Here is a 15,828-nt window from a genome sequence, read left to right on the forward strand (position 1 = left end):
TTCTTGCGTGGTTTCAGAGGGGACATGGGGTCCCTTGCAGGAGGGATGGGGAAAAAAGGATGAGGGGCGCCTGCGCCTTGCTGTTTCCTTCGCCACATTTCCAAGGGCGTTCATACAGAAAAAGGTTGCTGCCGACGGCGTACTCCGCCTGATAACTGTGGAGTCAAGGGATCGTCAGCGCACTGCACAGATTGCCGTGCCACCCAACTTGGCAAAGTCCTGTAATGCCTCTTCCGACCCCGCATCCTCATCCCTGTCACCATGCCATTCTTCATTTCCGTGGTTTTGTGCGTTTGATGGCGCTTCCGCTGGGGAAGGAGAAGAACTGCCCATGTTGGGAACGTTTGTTCCGCCGTGTGGGCTGCTACTGGCTAGTGCGCCTTGTGATGAGTCAAGAATGTTGGTTATCCCGGACGATGTGCCGAATATGGCGATTGTGGACGGATTCATACCTGTTGTGATGAAATCCACGGAGTCACTCGCTACTATAACCGAATTACGTCTCACTTTGAAGGATCATTGGGCAGTGCTGAAGCCGCTGCCTGTTGACACACAAGATATCGTAGACAAACTGCTGGTGTCGGAGCACTCCTTGGCAAATGTTCTGCAGGCAGAGCTGCTGGACTGAGGAAAGAGGGAGAGCGTGTTGTAATACGTTGCTGAGTGACAGCAGTTGGATGGGCAGGGGAGAGGGGAGAGGGGAGAGATCTCCGAGGGAAATTCAGATGACCAGAAAAAGGATAAAGAAAAAATGATGGATATTGCGGCTTTTTTTTTTTCGCGGCTTTGTTGTTGTTGTTGTTGTTGTTGTGTGTGTGTCACTTACGCTACCCCCTTTTTGGTCGCCTCTGCTACTTTCTGTTCCATTACATGAAGTGTGCAGGTGTGCGGTGTGGGTCCGGTAGCGGCCAAACAAGGGAGAAAAAACAAAATAACAATACCAATAATAGTAGTAGTGGTAACAACAGAAGGTAGAGGACACTCCGAGCTCCACTGGAGGGCCCCCACCCCATTCTTGGGCGTGGCATAGCGGTTGGGCAAAAACACTCGAGCAAGTGAGGTGGCGACAAAAAAGCAGGAGCGGAACAAAAAAAAAGACAAGGGCAAGATGCCGATTCCACTGGGGGCGCCTCTTAGTGATCCAAAGTTTGTGTTTCTTCAGATTTTGTATACCCTGAGCATGTTTTTTATCATGCTTGGCGTCGTGCGCGTTGTGCTTGGTGTTCTTTCACTGACTTTCATTGACAGCAGCGCTCTCTCCGTCCCACTCTTCACCTCATTGGGGTACTGCTTTCATGTGCCTCTCCGTTCTCTTTTTGCCGTGAGAGTGGAAGATGTTTCCGACGGCTCCGCCATGCGCTTCTTTCTTATGCACTTGTTGACCGCATGCTTTTTTTCAGGTCCGCTTGCTCTCACGATTCAGCGTCGCAAGTTTGCGCTGGACTTCATCTTCACATTGTATGCGATGTACTACGTTTTTTGTTGCCTTGCAAGTTGGCGACTGACAGGAGGCGGGTTCGCGTGGTGGGTGTCGGTTCTCACGGGTTTTTGCGTTTTGTATGGCTTGACCTTCCTCTTGTGTGGGCGGCGTGAGCTGCAGGACATCTTCTTCCCGCTGCCCACGGCTCCAGCAGTAGCAGTTGGCGGTAGTGGCGGTATTTGTAACGTCAGTAACTTGGCTGGTGGTGGCGATGGTGATGTGATGATGGCAACGTTGGGAGCTGCGGCGGAAGCAAACGGGGTGGATGTGGACGGATGTTCCTTCTCGAACGGCTGCTCGTCACCGTCCGCGGTGACAGAGGCGGTGTTGATGGGCCCAGGCAGCGCCAGGAAGCGGCGGCAATAGTCGTGGCAGCCGTGCTTTTTGGTTGTGATGGTAGCCGTGTGTAGACGCTTATCCTTGCTACTTCCTTTTGTTTGTTTGTTTGTGTGTGTGTGAACAAGAAAGGAGGGCGTGTGCGGTCCCTAAAAAGATATCGAACGAGGAATGACGCACAAATATATGGAAAGACAGAAAAGCACACACACTCTCTCTCTCTCTTTCCCTTTGGAATTGTCTGGCATCCACTCTCACGCACAATCGCTTGCCTGCGTGGATTCTCTCCTGGGCTGTTTTTCTCTTCCTGCGCTGTGGCACCGCCGCATACCACTGAATGAAATAGTAGTAGCAGCACTGAATTGGTAAGAACTGACAAGCAAGCTCTATACTGATATCAGTAATACCACTTCGAATAATATTGATAAATACTAACAACAGTCACACGAGAAACAATTAACAAACAGGATAGAAGAAAAGAGGCATATTGGGGAAAGGGAAGGCGAGCGTTGAAGAAGGAATAGTACAGCGAGAGAAATCCTCTCGAGGGGGTAAAATTCTTTTTTGTTTGTTTGATTATTATTATTATTATTATTATTATAGATGCGCACTTCTTCTGCCGTGTCATTTTTTCTTCTTGCTGTGGCCGCCGTGTTGTTCTCGCCGTTTGTTGCGGATGCCTTTTACATTCCGGGCATGCAGCCCAAGTACTACAGCGAGGGCGAGACTGTGCCATTTATGGTGAATTCCCTCCGCTCCTTGAAGGAGTTGTTTCCACAGGGCTACTACAATCTGCCCTTTTGTGCGCCCGTGTTCATCAAGACGAAGCCAGAGGCCCTTGGGGAGGTTATATGGGGAGACCGCATACAGAACTCTCTTTACTCGGTGGATATGAAGAAAAACTCAACCTGCACAAAACTCCCCGATTGCGACGTGGTGGCTAACAATCGCAACATCAGGAATAATATTGATAAGCTGGAGAAGTACATTGAAAAAGGCTACCGAGGCTTTATGAACGTTGATAATCTTCCCGTCTTTGGGGATGGGCTGCCCGAATATCTTGCTTCCTGTAGGTTTCAATCAAAAGACACGCAGTACAACTATTATCGCGGCTACCCCATCGGTGTCCCACGTCAGTGCGCGGGCAAGACACTTATCAACAATCACCTGGATTTTGTCATTGACTACAACACCGCTCCAAGGGACAACGAAAAGTTCATGGTTGTCGGTCTAAGGGTTACTCCCCACAGCATTAAGCACGATATAGATGGAAATAGCTGTAGTGAGGCCCTGGTATTCCGGCGGGGTGAGATGAACTTCCTCAGCACAGATGATGTGCGTGAGGGTACAACGGTGTATTGGACGTACAGTGTCACATGGCAGCCTTCCAATGTTATTTGGGCAACACGTTGGGACGCCTACCTTCATAGCTCAATTGCGGATACTAGTGCTAGTTTTCATTGGATTTACGTTTGCGGTAGCTTGCTGATAGTTATCTTGTGCGCCACCTCCGTCGCCACGGTATTGATGCGTGCCTTACACAAAGATTTTAACCGTTACAATTCCCTTGATCCTGAGGATAATCAGGAGGAGACTGGTTGGAAACTCGTACATGCCGACGTGTTCCGTCCCCCAGATCGAGCACCACTGCTGGCCTCACTCACGGGTACTGGTTTCCAGGTGTTATCCATGTTCACCGGTGTGTTGCTCTTTGCGCTGTTGGGTTTTCTTTCCCCTGCACGACGTGGTGCTCTTTTGACTGCCATCATCATTCTCTTTGTGTTTATGTCCACTGTGGCTGGATACGTATGTGGGTTCCTGCTTAAATATTTTAATCGTCGTGAATGGAAGCACGTGTTCTTCTGCGGTTGTGCATTCCCTGGGACTGTTTTTGGTGTCTACGCCTTTGCGAACATGATCAATTGGGCTCACGGCTCCACAGACACCGTATCCTTCTCCGTCCTTTTCACCATTTTCTTGCTGTGGATGCTGATCAGTCTGCCACTGACCTTTTTGGGCGCCTCCTTCTCGTTTAGGCAGGACCCACCTGCAAACCCTGTGAGAGTAGGCCGTCTGGCGCGTGAGATCCCACCGCAGATGTGGGCAAACAGTCCCTCGTTTCTGTACGTCATTCCTCCCATCTTTCCTCTTTCTACAATCATCTTGGAGTTGAATTTCGTACTGCAGGCGCTGTGGGCCGGCCAGGTGTATTACGTGTTCGGTTTTCTTGCGCTGGTTTTTCTTCTTTGGATCGCCATTACAGCCCTCATGACGGTTTTCCACCTTTACTACGTCTTGTGTTACGAGAACCATCAGTGGTGGTGGATCAGTTTTATTCTCTCGGGAGGACTAGGAATACATGTTTTTGTGTACTCGATCTACTTCTACCGCACGCAGCTCGCAATCAGCTCGTTTGCCTCATCGCTACTGTATTTTATGTACATGGGGCTGCTTTCATGCGCATACGGCCTTGCAGCAGGGGCGATTGGACTCACTTCTGGCATATGTTTTGTACGCACAATATACGCGAGCATTAAAGTCGACTGAGAGGGATGCTGCCGGCAAATAAGGACCAAACCTTTTTTTTTGCATTTTTCTTTGGTGCGTGTGGCGTGCCGGTTGTGTGATTTCCTCTCGTAGTGTGTGGGGAGGTGCGTGTGGGCGTTTTTGTGTGTTGTTGTGGTGCTGTTGGTGTGGGAAAAAAAAAAAAAAAAAAAGTGGTGGAACCTCCAATTTGGGAGGAGATCCATGGCGATGGATGCGTGTGTTCATGCAAGGGACGGTCAATAGCGAGAGGGGCGTGGGTAAAGCGGCAAAAGCAGAGGCAGAGCGGGGAGTAGAGCAACAACAACAAGAAAAGCAAAAAAAAAAAAGAGAAGGAAAACGAAAAAGAAAATAAAAGTGACAAAAAAAAAAGGGGGCGGGGGATTATTATTACGCAGGGGAACACTGAACGGAACCAAAACGGCCATAAGGAAAGGAAATGAAGTACTGCGTGTGTGTTTGTGTGTGTGAAATCAAAGAAAATAGAAGTTGAATTGTTTCTCCATTTATTTTGTAGGACGGGTATCAACTGGAAGAAGGAAAGAAATATAAATAAATGTTTTTTTTTTTTGGTGACGTTTATTTATTTCGTTCCCTTTTAATGCGGCTACACATTTGTTATTCCATGCTCATTTGCTGTTGTTTCTGACCATGCGCTTGGCTGCGTGCATGGTGGGGATGTTCTTCTTTATGTATGCGTGTGCAGCGATGCCGTACCCTGAAGTTTTTTTCCACCACCGCATATTCAGAGGGCCGCATAAATGTCCCTCGTTTGTCTTGAATTTGGTGTTGTTGTCATTTCATGCTGCGTTGAGTGGATTTACTTTCAAATGATTTCACTCGCACTTCATTACCACTTTTCTTTTCTTTTTTTTTTTTTTTTTTCTTCTTCTCTTGCGTGTGTGCTTAGTTTTTATTACGTTTCGGCGCACTTCTCCGCCGCCCAAACTGGGCTCCACGCGTTTCTTCAGACCCATTAGAGCTGCACCATTCGTCCGCGGCAGTGATCTTTCCAACAGGAAGGAAGGCGGGGGAAGTGGGAACAGGCGAGTGGACAAGCATGCAGCTACCGCACGGGATTGTAAGGGTTTCAACGCCGTCACACCACGGCAGTCAAAGGCGGCGCGCAAGATCGGCGTATCCGTTCACACGGAGTTTTTTGGCCGACACAATCACCAGCAATGATGCCACGATTAGTCCTCCACTAGCAGCCACCGCGTGCCCCTGGCGGAATGCCGTACCGGGAAAATGCATTTTGAAAACACCCAGAGCTCGTGATTCCTCATCGATTGTTGTAGTTGCGGCGGCAGCGGCCAAGGGTCATCGTCGGCGTGTGCACTTTGACGAGGGATCTATTCTGACGAAGGGTATCAATGGCGGGGTGCTTGACAGGGACGACGCAATTGGCGTATCGCTACCAATTTCAGGCATAAATGCACCCAAGAAGTCACTGAATGCGTCAGTGGCAGCGGAGGTGCCATACACCGTGGCGTGGGGTGAGGACTCCGAATGGTTCAAGGAGTTGTTTGGTTTAAAGGCGCCGCCGTCACGCGGAAGCAAGAGGAATGTTGGCCCAATAATTGAAAGGGATCTGACCCTCCACTCAAACACGAAAGAAGATCCGGCGCGCTGCACGCGGTTTGTAGGGCATCGTGCAATCATCTCCCTTTCGCATGCGATGCCCAACACGCCGCTGGGCGGAGCGTCGTGGGGCAACACATCAAATTTTACAGATTCTGCAAGGAGTGCAGTGCACGTGTCATCCAGTCGTAGTAGGCCCCGCATCAACGCAGTCCGGCGAGTGCCGGAGGATCATGCTCATGCACGCGTTGCTGTGGGTAGAGGTGGTGAGTCCAATCGTTTTGTCACGCCCCCGAGGTTGCGTCTCGCCCCCAAAGTGTCTTCGACAAAAAATTGTTTTTGGGATCGTCCAAAATCACTCGGCGTGGAATGGAAATCGGAGTGGCAAGTAATTCCGCCCCAACGGCGCTTGTGCAACTTCACGGCACCCCAGTTGTGCTTCGTCAACTTTGGCAGAGATGGAGGGAAAAATGGAAGACGTAGGCGTGGGGAGTGGTTAGTTCCTACAAACATACACGCATAGAGACCATTTGACCTGGCGGAATTGATGAGTGTGATGGCTAACAACTGAGTTTGCACTCAGGACTGCTTTTGGTGCCGTTTTCTATTGAAAATGAACGTGCCACACGGAGCATGGGGCGAGGATTCAGAGGAAGGGAAAGATGTGTACATCCTTATCACAGGCACCAGCATCCCCATTTATCCCTTCTGTCTTTGCTGAGGACGCTGCCTGAATTAGCGCAAGAGATGAAAGAAAAGAGAATTGTGTGAAGGAATTTTGTCCGAATTGTTCATTTCCCCGCATTTTTTTCCCTTTTTGCTGTATTTATTTTTTCTTTCTTGTATGATTTTTTCTTTTCTTTTCTGCAAGACGAAATGCTGGCAATTCCGTGCCTATCTACCGTTTTCTGTTTCGCCTAAATTAACTATTTCTTTTGTCGTTGTTGCCGCCCGCACGCGAGAGACTCCGCCAGCAATCAGAAACGGAGGGCAACACGCGGAAATTTTTTGTTTTTTCCTTTATTTTTATTTTTTTCCTGCTTTGCCCTTCTCCTTGTTGGTGTTGCTGTGGGGCGCACTGGCATTGCCCGAACACATGCATCTTCTTCCTCTCTGGTATTCCCCTCATATGAGCGTCGCGGTCGATGGCCGTGGGGCTAACTTTTCACTAGCCATCCGCACGCGGGTGGGGGATTGTCCGACGTCTATCTTTAAGTGTAACTGCAGTGGACCAGACGATATGGGAGTGCTGAGAACCAGAACTGAGATGCATTTTGTTTTGTGCGAGACTGCTCCCTTTTTTTTAAACACTATTGCGTTTTTTTCTTTTTTCTTTTTTCTTCTTTTTTCGTGGAGGGGGTTTAGTTAGTTGAGGTGCAATGGATTTGCCGCCAAGTGAAAATCCTGCATTGTCGGAGAGTGGGCCTCTTGCATTTCGTGCCCGAACAGCGCTGCTTGAGCAATTGCGAGATCTGCACAGGCAAGAGCAGCAACAGCAAAAGAGAAGGGGTCAACTCCGTCTGTCGAATAACGGGCCGCAAACAGGAACGGAGAGTAACAACGACGACGATAGTGATGACGAGTCGGATAACTCTGCCCCTATGGCGGTACGATTTGTGCGCGGGTGTCCTCCGCTCACGGATCCCTCATGGGCGATGGAGGAGTTGCTGCGGATAGATCCGAATGTGGCGCTGTGGACGGGCACTGGCTTGTCCACTGCCGTCTGGGCTCCTCCCGGGAGTGGTCATTGCCCTTTTGGAACGACACAAGCGGATTTTATACGACACCGCTAACAGTTTGTGCGTGTGTGTATTGTTGATGTTTGTTGCTATTCGCATCCCTCTCATTCTCGTGCCGTCATGTTGTCGGGAGTTGAGACTGCAGAGAGAGGGGGAGAAGGAGGAACAAGAAAAAGAAAAAGGAGAAGAAGAGAAAAGCGAGGAGTTGAGTTTCTTCTTTCAGTGGGACTTTGGCGTCGGACTATGTTTTGCGTCCATATATTTATGTTTACGTGTGTCTCTGTCTGCGCGGGTTCTTTTGGATTTTTTTGCCGTCTGATTTTTATTTCAGAAGAAAAAAAAAAAAAAACTTTTTTTTTGGTTGCTTTTGTGTTTGTGTGTGAGTGTGTCTTGTGTAGGGAGTGACGAGCCGCCTGCACGTGTGTAGAAAGGTACAATGAAGCTTAAGGTGAACTGTTCTATGGGCGGCGAGGGCAAAATTACGAAGGAGCTTGTGATACACAACCCCGCAGCGACGCTTAGTAACCTGCGCGCCGCCATTGCAATCAACTTCCGCCTACCGGTCCACGGCTTTCGCATGATCCACGACACCGCGGATTTTGCTTGTGAGAAGGTGCTGCTTCGTGACAGTGGGATTTGCGATGGCGATTTGATAGTCGTAGACGCGAAAAGAGAAAGAGAGGATGAAACGGGGGGTGTCAATAAGGAGCAAAAAACGGGTACAGAGGTGGGCCCCAACCAACAGCAACGCTACGAGCCAAAACAGGCGGCTGCAGCCCCAACGGCTTTAGTGGCGAATACGGTAACGCCCGCTTCAGCTGAGTTGACTGTCCCTGAGAGAAATGCCAACGCCGCGGAAGAGCCGGATGGTTTGGGCGATGGCGGGACAGCGGCAGGTGACGACGATGAGGAGGAGGAGGAAGAAGAGGAAGACGGTCCTGCGGAGCTTTTGAGTCACCTTCTTGAAACGGTCCCGAATCTTGTGGAAATGCGACAACAGTTTCTGGCCAATCCGGCCGAAATCATGCAGCAAATTCAGGAACGTGACCCGCGCCTTTTAGAGCTCATCACGAGCAACTATCAGGAGTTTCTCGACCTCGTGAACAATGAGGACCTCGTGGAGACCTTGCAGCGGGAGCAGGAGGAGGCTCATGCGGCTATTTTTGGCGAGGAGGAAGAACTTGACGAGGAGGTGGAGGAGGCCGTCAGCTCTCTTTTGGCACAGTTCACGGTGAGGGGCGGCCTGCCGGAGGAGGCGGACGATGAGAGCACCGAGGCGCAGAACTACCTGGAGAGGCCACTGACGGAGGAGGAGGAGGCGAAGGTTGAGCAGTTGATGCAGCTGGGCTTCACCAGGGATCAGTGCAAAGTGGCCTTCTTCAAGGCTAAGCGAAGCTTGGAACGTGCAGCAAACCTGTTGTTTGAGGACCCTCCACAGTTGTAGTGGCGGTCTCACTTTAGTTCCATAATATTTACGTGCATAAATCTGCTTACGATGCGGTCATGTGTCATTGAGACTGCTTTTTTATTTCACGTCATTTTCTTGCTTTTCTTCACCTTTTTTCTCGTGTTTTCCTGCCACTTTTTTGTTCTTGTTGTTTTTACGTATTTGTGTGTGTGCGGTGCCTCGGCTTTGATCTCCTCCCTGCCTTTTTTTCATTCCATCGACCGCGCCGGATGCGGGTGTCTGATAGTAGGGTGGGATCTTTTTCCTTGCTGTTTTTGCTGCTGATTCCTGTGTTGCCATTTTTTATTTTCTTTTTTTTACTGTGAGGCCTGATCCGGTTAAATGGCTGGGAGGGGGGTGGGAGGGGAGGCACAAGCTCCACGTTTCGACGAGAGACTGTGAGTGGAAAGGAAATGAACACCGACAAGAACAAACAGTGTTGCGGATGTACGCTTAAGGGGAGGAAAGGACGAGGGATAAATGACGGCAGTTCTGAGGGAGGAGTACACATGAAATGGAAACAGCACCTTTATTGACGCATTTTTTTAATTATTTTTGTTGTTGTTGTTGTGTGCCTCACCGCGCCCTCCGCTCCCTGTATCCCCGGCAGTTACGCTACGGTACATACAGGCACACACGCAATTGTGGGGGTTATAAAGAAGTATAAAATAAAAAGAAAGTACGGTCTTGCGAGCTATTTATTTTTTCTCATAACTCATTTACTTTTCTTTCTTTATTTTTTGCATTCACGCATGCATGTGCGTGGAGGCTTGTGCGTGTCTATTCCTTTTTTTTTCTTCTTACGTACCGCAAAAAAAAAAAAGGGGGGGAAGGGGAGAAGGGATAACAAAAGGATTAGACAATTGACTTGGATGAGGAAAAGGAGGGAGTAGGAACATTTTTAGCAACAGAATATATGTCGAGTGTCGTTCAAACTATTGCTGCCAGCGTTGGGGGGCGTTTCCTCCTTCTCGGATGCGCAGATGGTCTCAGGGCGTATGATGTCCATTCATTGGGGATCGTGAAAAAAATAATTCCAAGTGCGGGCGAGACGCCAGCAACTCGCGGTTGTCGTGCGGTGGGTGGCCCCGTACGTGTGGTTGCTGTTCTTGGTGAAACCCCGCTGATCGCATTTGTGCTTGAGGGTGGTGTGACGTCCGAGTTGGTTTCCGAAGGGGATTTGGAGGGAGCAGCAGTGAGTGGCAGGTCGACCTCGTCTGTAGCATCGACCTCGCGTGTTCTTTGCCTGTACGATGCGTCCAAGGGTCAGAGAATGGCGGAGTTGCACTTTGAGACTGAAGTAGTAGGAATTCAGATGAACACGAGGCGCCTGGTCGTTGCTCTGGTGGAGTGCATCCACGTCTTTGACCTTTTAACTCTGGAACACCTTGCGGAGTTGCGCACGGCATCCCCGCCAAACCCCAATGGTCTTCTTGTGCTCTCAGAACTGACAACCAACGTCCATGGCGAAGCTGTCAGCTATTTGGCATTCCCGCAGTCGGACCAGGGGTATGGGGATGTGTGGGTGGCCCAAATCACTGAGAAGCCGATGGATCGTGAGGGAGAATGGACGGATGTGGTGAACGCCTCTGGCGGGAAGCGATGCGGTTTTGTTGAGCGCGTTTCTATTGTAAAGGCACATCATCGTGCGGTGGTATGTATGGCAATGACGCGGGACGGCACGAGAATTGCCACAGCCTCGGAGCGAGGTACAACAGTAAAAGTTTTTGAGCCTTCTTCTGCCCGACTGTTGTGCCATTTTCGCCGCGGTGTGAAAGCCGCACGGATGCTTTCTCTCTCATTTGACACATCGTGTGCTTCGTCGGGACTGCGGCTTGCCGCTCTGAGTAACCGGGGTACGCTGCATGTTTTTCGATGTTCTTCCACAGGCGGTAGTGAATTAGTAGTCCATGAGTCATTGCTACCATACACTGGCTCGGAAATGCGGAGCTTTGCTCAGGTGACGGTGGGTAAGGCGTCCACTGCGTCGTGTGCGTCACCGAGTCTTGGTTTGAATTGCAAAATGGGAAACGAATTGCAGTGCTGCTTCTTCTCCCAGAATGGACAATTTTTGTATGTCGTGCTCCCGGCGCCGTGTGTCATGGAGGAGGGCACGGCTCGCATACAGGACGCAGCAGGCAGTGGCACTTCTTTGCTGAGCGAACGGAGGGCAGATGTCGGCGCCCGTTGGATGCTGCAGAAGTACGCCATCCACATGCGCGGGTGTGAACTCGTGAACTCGCACGTGCTGAACTGATTGGGTTTGAAAATGACGTTTGGCCGCAAGGATGCAAAGAGCAGGCCGAGTTGCAAAGGAGACGGAGGAACAACAAGACAGAATAAAGGGATGAAATGCATGAAATAAAGTATCTGCCTTGGGCGTCTTCCTCCTGTAGTTTTGCGGTTGCTTCTGTTTTTAGTCTCTTTTTTGTGTGTGTGCTTTTTTTTCCTATATGTAAATATATATTTGTGTTTATGTCCCAACTGTCGACTTGGGCTTTTACGGATCAATCTACGCTTTTTGGTTGTTTTTGCGTGTGTGTGTATTTACTTTTTTTTTTCTTCTGCTATGGAGGGAAGGGGCCGCCCAGCGTTGAATTTTGCACCACCGCCTCTCTCTCTCTCTCTCTCTCTCTCTCTCCCTTCTATGGCTTTACTCGGCTTTGAGGGCGGGGAACGGCCGCGTCTTCCCTGCAGCTTTTGTGAGGCGACGTGGCGTTGTTTTTTTGTTTTTTCTTTACCTTCGGTTTTTTGAGTTTTGTTGTCCATGCAGGTGAGCTTTTTCTTTTTTTCTTTTTTGCACGTGACATCAGGTGCAAGGCGCTTTGAGCGGAACACATACACCCGATGAGAAGATGAAGAACAGAGTTCGGACCGGTGCTCTTGCTTCGTTCTGGCCAGAGGAAACAACACCAAGTGACTGCAGCAGCGGTGGGTGTGGGGATGGCGGTGAACGCGCGGCCCTTGACGAGATGCCGGGGAGGGGCGTCGGAGCACACGCGCCCGACCCTGTGGATACCTCCATCAAATGGACAGAAATGACGCCGGAGGTATTCAGCCCTGTGGACTGGGCGTCGGAGGAACGACTCGGATTCCCTCCAAGTTCTAATTTGGAGGTACGAGCCGCAGAGATGGACGCAGAGCCTCTGCTTCGGCTAGCAGCGCAGCGCTGTGAGAAGCACTGGCAAAGTTATTCACGAGGTTTGCCGTTGCTGGCTACTGCGAACGCCAAGGTGGAAGAGTTCATGCGGCGGGCTATGTGGCACCACGGCATCCCACAGCACCTGCGCGGCGTGTTGTGGCTAACGATATCTGGTGTTGCGTCGAAGATGGATGAGAATCAGGGTTTCTGTCGAGCACTTTTGAAGCGTCATGGATACATACGTGGCGAGTATGCCGAAGCCATTGAAAAGGATCTTCACCGCACTTTTCCCGAGCATCGATATTTTGCGGACGGTGGGTTGGGGATTCGAAAGGCGCGGAATGTTCTGCATGCTCTGTGCTGGCGCAATCCACTTTTGAACTATTGCCAGTCGTTCAACTATCTTGTTGCTTTTATTCTGTTGGTGGTTGACGATGAGGAAAGCACCTTCTGGCTTATGTGTCACCTACTAGAAAACTTACTGCCCAACGACTTGTACTCGGAATCGCTGATAGGGACAAAGGTGGATCAACTCGTACTTCAGGCTCTTCTCCAACAGCGCCTCCCGCGTCTTGCACAACACTTTTCGGAGGTGCACTTTGAGGTTGAGACGCTCGTGTCGGCGTGGGTCATGGCGCTGTTCATTAATGTCGTTCCTGTGCAGACGCTCTTGCGTGTGTGGGATTGTCTTCTTGCCGGCTGGAGCCACTCTTCTGAGCATTCGTGCGTGCCGCTGGAGGTGGTTTTGGCGGTGTTGAAGTTGCATCAAAATGAACTACTACGTTGCAACGATGCGGGGGATGTTCTCATGTGCTTGGACCACGCCACAAAACGTTTATTTGACGCTGAGAAACTTGTCCGGCTCATAAGGGAGATGCGGCTTTCGCCGTCGAACGTGCGGCAGATGCGTAGAAGTGCAAGGCCGACGGTGGCGGAGGAGCAATATAGGCGCGAGAAGCGTCGACAGGAGCTGCTTGAGAAGAATCATTTAGGATATGAAAAGAAAAATGGCGGAATAATTCAAATGTGGAGGAGTGAGGAGAAAGAAAAGGACGACGTGGTGGTGACAGTGGAGGACCCGCAACCGATTTCCGAAGCGGGAATTTCTGGGCAACACCGAGAATTTGTTCCAGCGCCGCCGGTTGAGTCACGCCAAAAGGAGTACCGTGAACGCTTTGCCGGAACGGTTTTTGTTGAGGTGAATGCGTGGCATCAAATTCAGAAGGGCAAAAGCCGCCTTGGGAATGCGGGGGGGGCAGTGGATGAAGACTCTGAACGCCCCGCACTGTCCGAGTGTGCTGTTGGTACCAGAAGATGGCGGCGAAGGGAGGAAAGTGTCGGGCTTGAGATGGAGAGCATTTGCACGGCGAACAGGGATCAAGAGGAGGCGGAGCATCAGTGATTGTGTGAGAGGGGATGCGGGGAATGCGAGAAGGAAATGTTTGACTTGAAGGACTTTGTCCGGGGTGCGTTTTCCACTCCGCTGGTGCTTGTTTTCTTTTTTGTTGTTCTTGCTTTTGTTTGGTTTTGGGGGAATTGTTAATTTGGCTTTGCTGGAAAATGTTGCATTCCATTTCTTCTACTCCCTAAATTTCTCTCTCGCCTTCATTGAGGCCGCAGTGGCGAGAGTCAGACGCTGGCTGAGCAAGAAGGAAAAATGGCGCGAGGGCGGCGTGAGTCATCAGCGGTGGCGGCATCATCATCTTCTTCTAAATCGCCGCCAGGGAAGAAGGGGGGACGGAAACTGCCCGTTGTCAAGTCAACGTCCATTGCCGCGGCGCTTCGACAGGCCTCTTGCGACTCTAACGAGAGCGCTGTGATTTTGCGTGGCAAGGCGGGGGTGGGCGTCAAAGGGCAGGGTGCATGCACGGCAGATGTGCAGTCCCACCCGCAGGGCAGTCGTTTACGTCTGCAGCAATCGGCACCACAAATCAGCTTTTGGAAGGGTATTTGTCGACCGACCTTGTTGGTGCAGGCGCTTGCTAAAATTGGAACACTGGTAGAGGCGGAGACCGCGTTGCTTTTTGCCAATTCTAGGGTGCGATACCCGTTTTCGGCGCTAACCGTGGAACGAGTGTTGACGGCAATCCAAGCTATTGTTGATGCCGCTGAGCTTTTACGGACGGTTGGAACCGATGGCAACCGTGCCGTATTTTCGAACGACGCAATGTGCCAAAGGTGGAGAGTCATAAGGAAGCTGATTGAACTGGCTGAAGCTGCAGTGCCCATGAAGGTGTCTCTCCTTGCCGGTTCTACCACCGCATGCGAAAGCGTCACGGCGGGTCTGCCCCCAGTTAGCCTTTGGGCCTTGAATGGGCGTTTGAAATGTTTGCAACGTCTTTTGCAGCTGCGTGAGTGTCACTCACGCATTATCTCTACGCTCCGCCTGTGCAAAACGAGAAATGAGGTGTCTGCCGCTCTCTTTGGTCCCTCCATGATTGAGGCTGCCACCATAGAGCCGATGCCTGGCGTGGCCTATTGGCATCAAGGGGAGCAATGTGTGATTAAGGGTTTAATGGCAGAGGTGAATGACATAACTCCCTGCAGTGAATCATGGGGTCCCTCGTCCATCACGCCGCTTCGTGTTGCCGGTGGGTCTTATGTCCTTCACAAGCATTCCCGTTTTGAGACCCTGGCGTGTTTATTGAGAGTTGCAGAGTTTATTGGTCTACCTCCCTTTTTGCGCTCCATCCGCATTGCCGGTGGAAGATCGCGTGTATTTCAACCACAGCCATCCAAAATGAAATCAGTGGATGATGGCTCGCTGCATATTTACAAGGAATCCCTGCCGCTTCTTTTCCCGTCATCGGACGACTTGGACCCGCGACACTTTGAGGCTCCGGCTTCCAACCATGCGCAGCTTGTGCAGGAAGAACTTGTTAAATTGGCGGGTCAGCACTGCTGCTTTGGTGCATTGGTGGGCGAAGCAGACCAAGTGGTGGCTTTGCTCCATGAAAGCGCGGCGTGTCTACAACGGCGAAAGATGGCGTCGTGTGACGAGAGGACGGTGGCGATAAAGGTTGAACGGGAAGAGGACGACGGCGGCGACAGACCCCTGCAGCGGGGGGTGATGGATGCATCAGGCGACGATCCGCTCCGTGCCTACGCCGAATTGCTTCTGCAGGCTGCGAAGGAGGAAAACAGTAAACAGAACCGGGTGCGTTGGCTTTACGGTAACCGTTGGAGCCCTACGATGTCTTACTACGCATTGGTAATTGCCGCGGCGCTACCCCACAAAACCAATGACGTAATGGAGGCAGAGGAAGACAGGGAGGCAGGGCGTAGAGTTGATTTTGTGGCGTCGTATTATGTAGCCGCCGTTTTAGAACTCACACGTTTTTAGTGGCACCCCTAACCTACAAGAGCGTCCCTTTTCTCTATTTCACGTAATGTCAATAACCTTTTCGGCGTCACTCTTTCATGTGTCTTAGAAGCCGTTTGGCCCTCCCCTGCCTATTTTTTGTTATCATTCTTGTTTGGTTTTGCCGTTCTGCATAGTTGTGGGGAAATAGTTCTCCGTGGGTGAATTGGTGTTGAGTGGTGGCGACAGATATAAGGA

The 15,828-nt window shown here is 50.7% G+C and overlaps 9 protein-coding genes across 9 annotated transcripts, besides 13 other annotated features; all 9 read left to right on the plus strand.

Annotated features, from left to right (window-relative positions):
- Tc00.1047053506175.5 (hypothetical protein, conserved) lies at positions 1–628 on the plus strand (the record flags this gene model as incomplete). Its single annotated transcript, XM_807800.1, has 1 exon — positions 1–628. A coding segment is annotated over one exon (628 nt), but the record flags the coding sequence as incomplete, so codon positions are not given.
- Positions 1–14,576: a sequence feature (heterozygous, non-Esmeraldo-like haplotype).
- Positions 787–811: a microsatellite.
- On the plus strand, positions 1,109–1,846 carry Tc00.1047053506175.10 (hypothetical protein, conserved; the record flags this gene model as incomplete). The annotated part of the gene is made up of 1 exon (XM_807787.1): positions 1,109–1,846. One exon carries the CDS (start codon positions 1,109–1,111, stop codon positions 1,844–1,846), a length of 738 nt encoding a protein of 245 aa, XP_812880.1.
- Positions 2,392–2,417: a microsatellite.
- Positions 2,420–4,363, plus strand: Tc00.1047053506175.20 (hypothetical protein, conserved; the record flags this gene model as incomplete). Its single annotated transcript, XM_807788.1, has 1 exon — positions 2,420–4,363. The coding sequence occupies one exon, from the start codon at positions 2,420–2,422 to the stop codon at positions 4,361–4,363; it is 1,944 nt and encodes a 647-aa protein (XP_812881.1).
- Positions 4,669–4,732: a sequence feature (A-rich).
- Positions 5,218–5,256: a sequence feature (T-rich).
- Positions 5,421–6,464, plus strand: Tc00.1047053506175.25 (uncharacterized protein; the record flags this gene model as incomplete). Its single annotated transcript, XM_807799.1, has 1 exon — positions 5,421–6,464. The coding sequence occupies one exon, from the start codon at positions 5,421–5,423 to the stop codon at positions 6,462–6,464; it is 1,044 nt and encodes a 347-aa protein (XP_812892.1).
- Positions 6,746–6,807: a sequence feature (T-rich).
- Positions 7,260–7,290: a microsatellite.
- Tc00.1047053506175.30 (hypothetical protein, conserved) lies at positions 7,321–7,734 on the plus strand (the record flags this gene model as incomplete). The annotated part of the gene is made up of 1 exon (XM_807789.1): positions 7,321–7,734. The coding sequence occupies one exon, from the start codon at positions 7,321–7,323 to the stop codon at positions 7,732–7,734; it is 414 nt and encodes a 137-aa protein (XP_812882.1).
- Positions 7,828–7,884: a sequence feature (GA-rich).
- On the plus strand, positions 8,117–9,124 carry Tc00.1047053506175.40 (hypothetical protein, conserved; the record flags this gene model as incomplete). Its single annotated transcript, XM_807790.1, has 1 exon — positions 8,117–9,124. One exon carries the CDS (start codon positions 8,117–8,119, stop codon positions 9,122–9,124), a length of 1,008 nt encoding a protein of 335 aa, XP_812883.1.
- Tc00.1047053506175.50 (hypothetical protein, conserved) lies at positions 10,044–11,384 on the plus strand (the record flags this gene model as incomplete). The annotated part of the gene is made up of 1 exon (XM_807791.1): positions 10,044–11,384. The coding sequence occupies one exon, from the start codon at positions 10,044–10,046 to the stop codon at positions 11,382–11,384; it is 1,341 nt and encodes a 446-aa protein (XP_812884.1).
- Positions 11,740–11,771: a microsatellite.
- Tc00.1047053506175.60 (GTPase activator protein, putative) lies at positions 11,983–13,671 on the plus strand (the record flags this gene model as incomplete). Its single annotated transcript, XM_807792.1, has 1 exon — positions 11,983–13,671. The coding sequence occupies one exon, from the start codon at positions 11,983–11,985 to the stop codon at positions 13,669–13,671; it is 1,689 nt and encodes a 562-aa protein (XP_812885.1).
- Positions 13,927–15,612, plus strand: Tc00.1047053506175.70 (hypothetical protein, conserved; the record flags this gene model as incomplete). The annotated part of the gene is made up of 1 exon (XM_807793.1): positions 13,927–15,612. The coding sequence occupies one exon, from the start codon at positions 13,927–13,929 to the stop codon at positions 15,610–15,612; it is 1,686 nt and encodes a 561-aa protein (XP_812886.1).
- Positions 14,577–14,674: a sequence feature (areas merged during assembly that could not be assigned to a particular haplotype. This can correspond to areas where the two haplotypes were merged or to regions with more than two copies in the genome that were merged during assembly.).
- Positions 14,675–15,349: a sequence feature (heterozygous, Esmeraldo-like haplotype).
- Positions 15,350–15,465: a sequence feature (areas merged during assembly that could not be assigned to a particular haplotype. This can correspond to areas where the two haplotypes were merged or to regions with more than two copies in the genome that were merged during assembly.).
- Positions 15,466–15,828: part of a sequence feature (heterozygous, non-Esmeraldo-like haplotype) that runs on past the window's edge.

Source organism: Trypanosoma cruzi, genomic scaffold (genome assembly GCF_000209065.1).
Source record: "Trypanosoma cruzi strain CL Brener 1047053516301 genomic scaffold, whole genome shotgun sequence".
Classification (NCBI taxonomy): Eukaryota; Euglenozoa; class Kinetoplastea; order Trypanosomatida; family Trypanosomatidae; genus Trypanosoma; species Trypanosoma cruzi.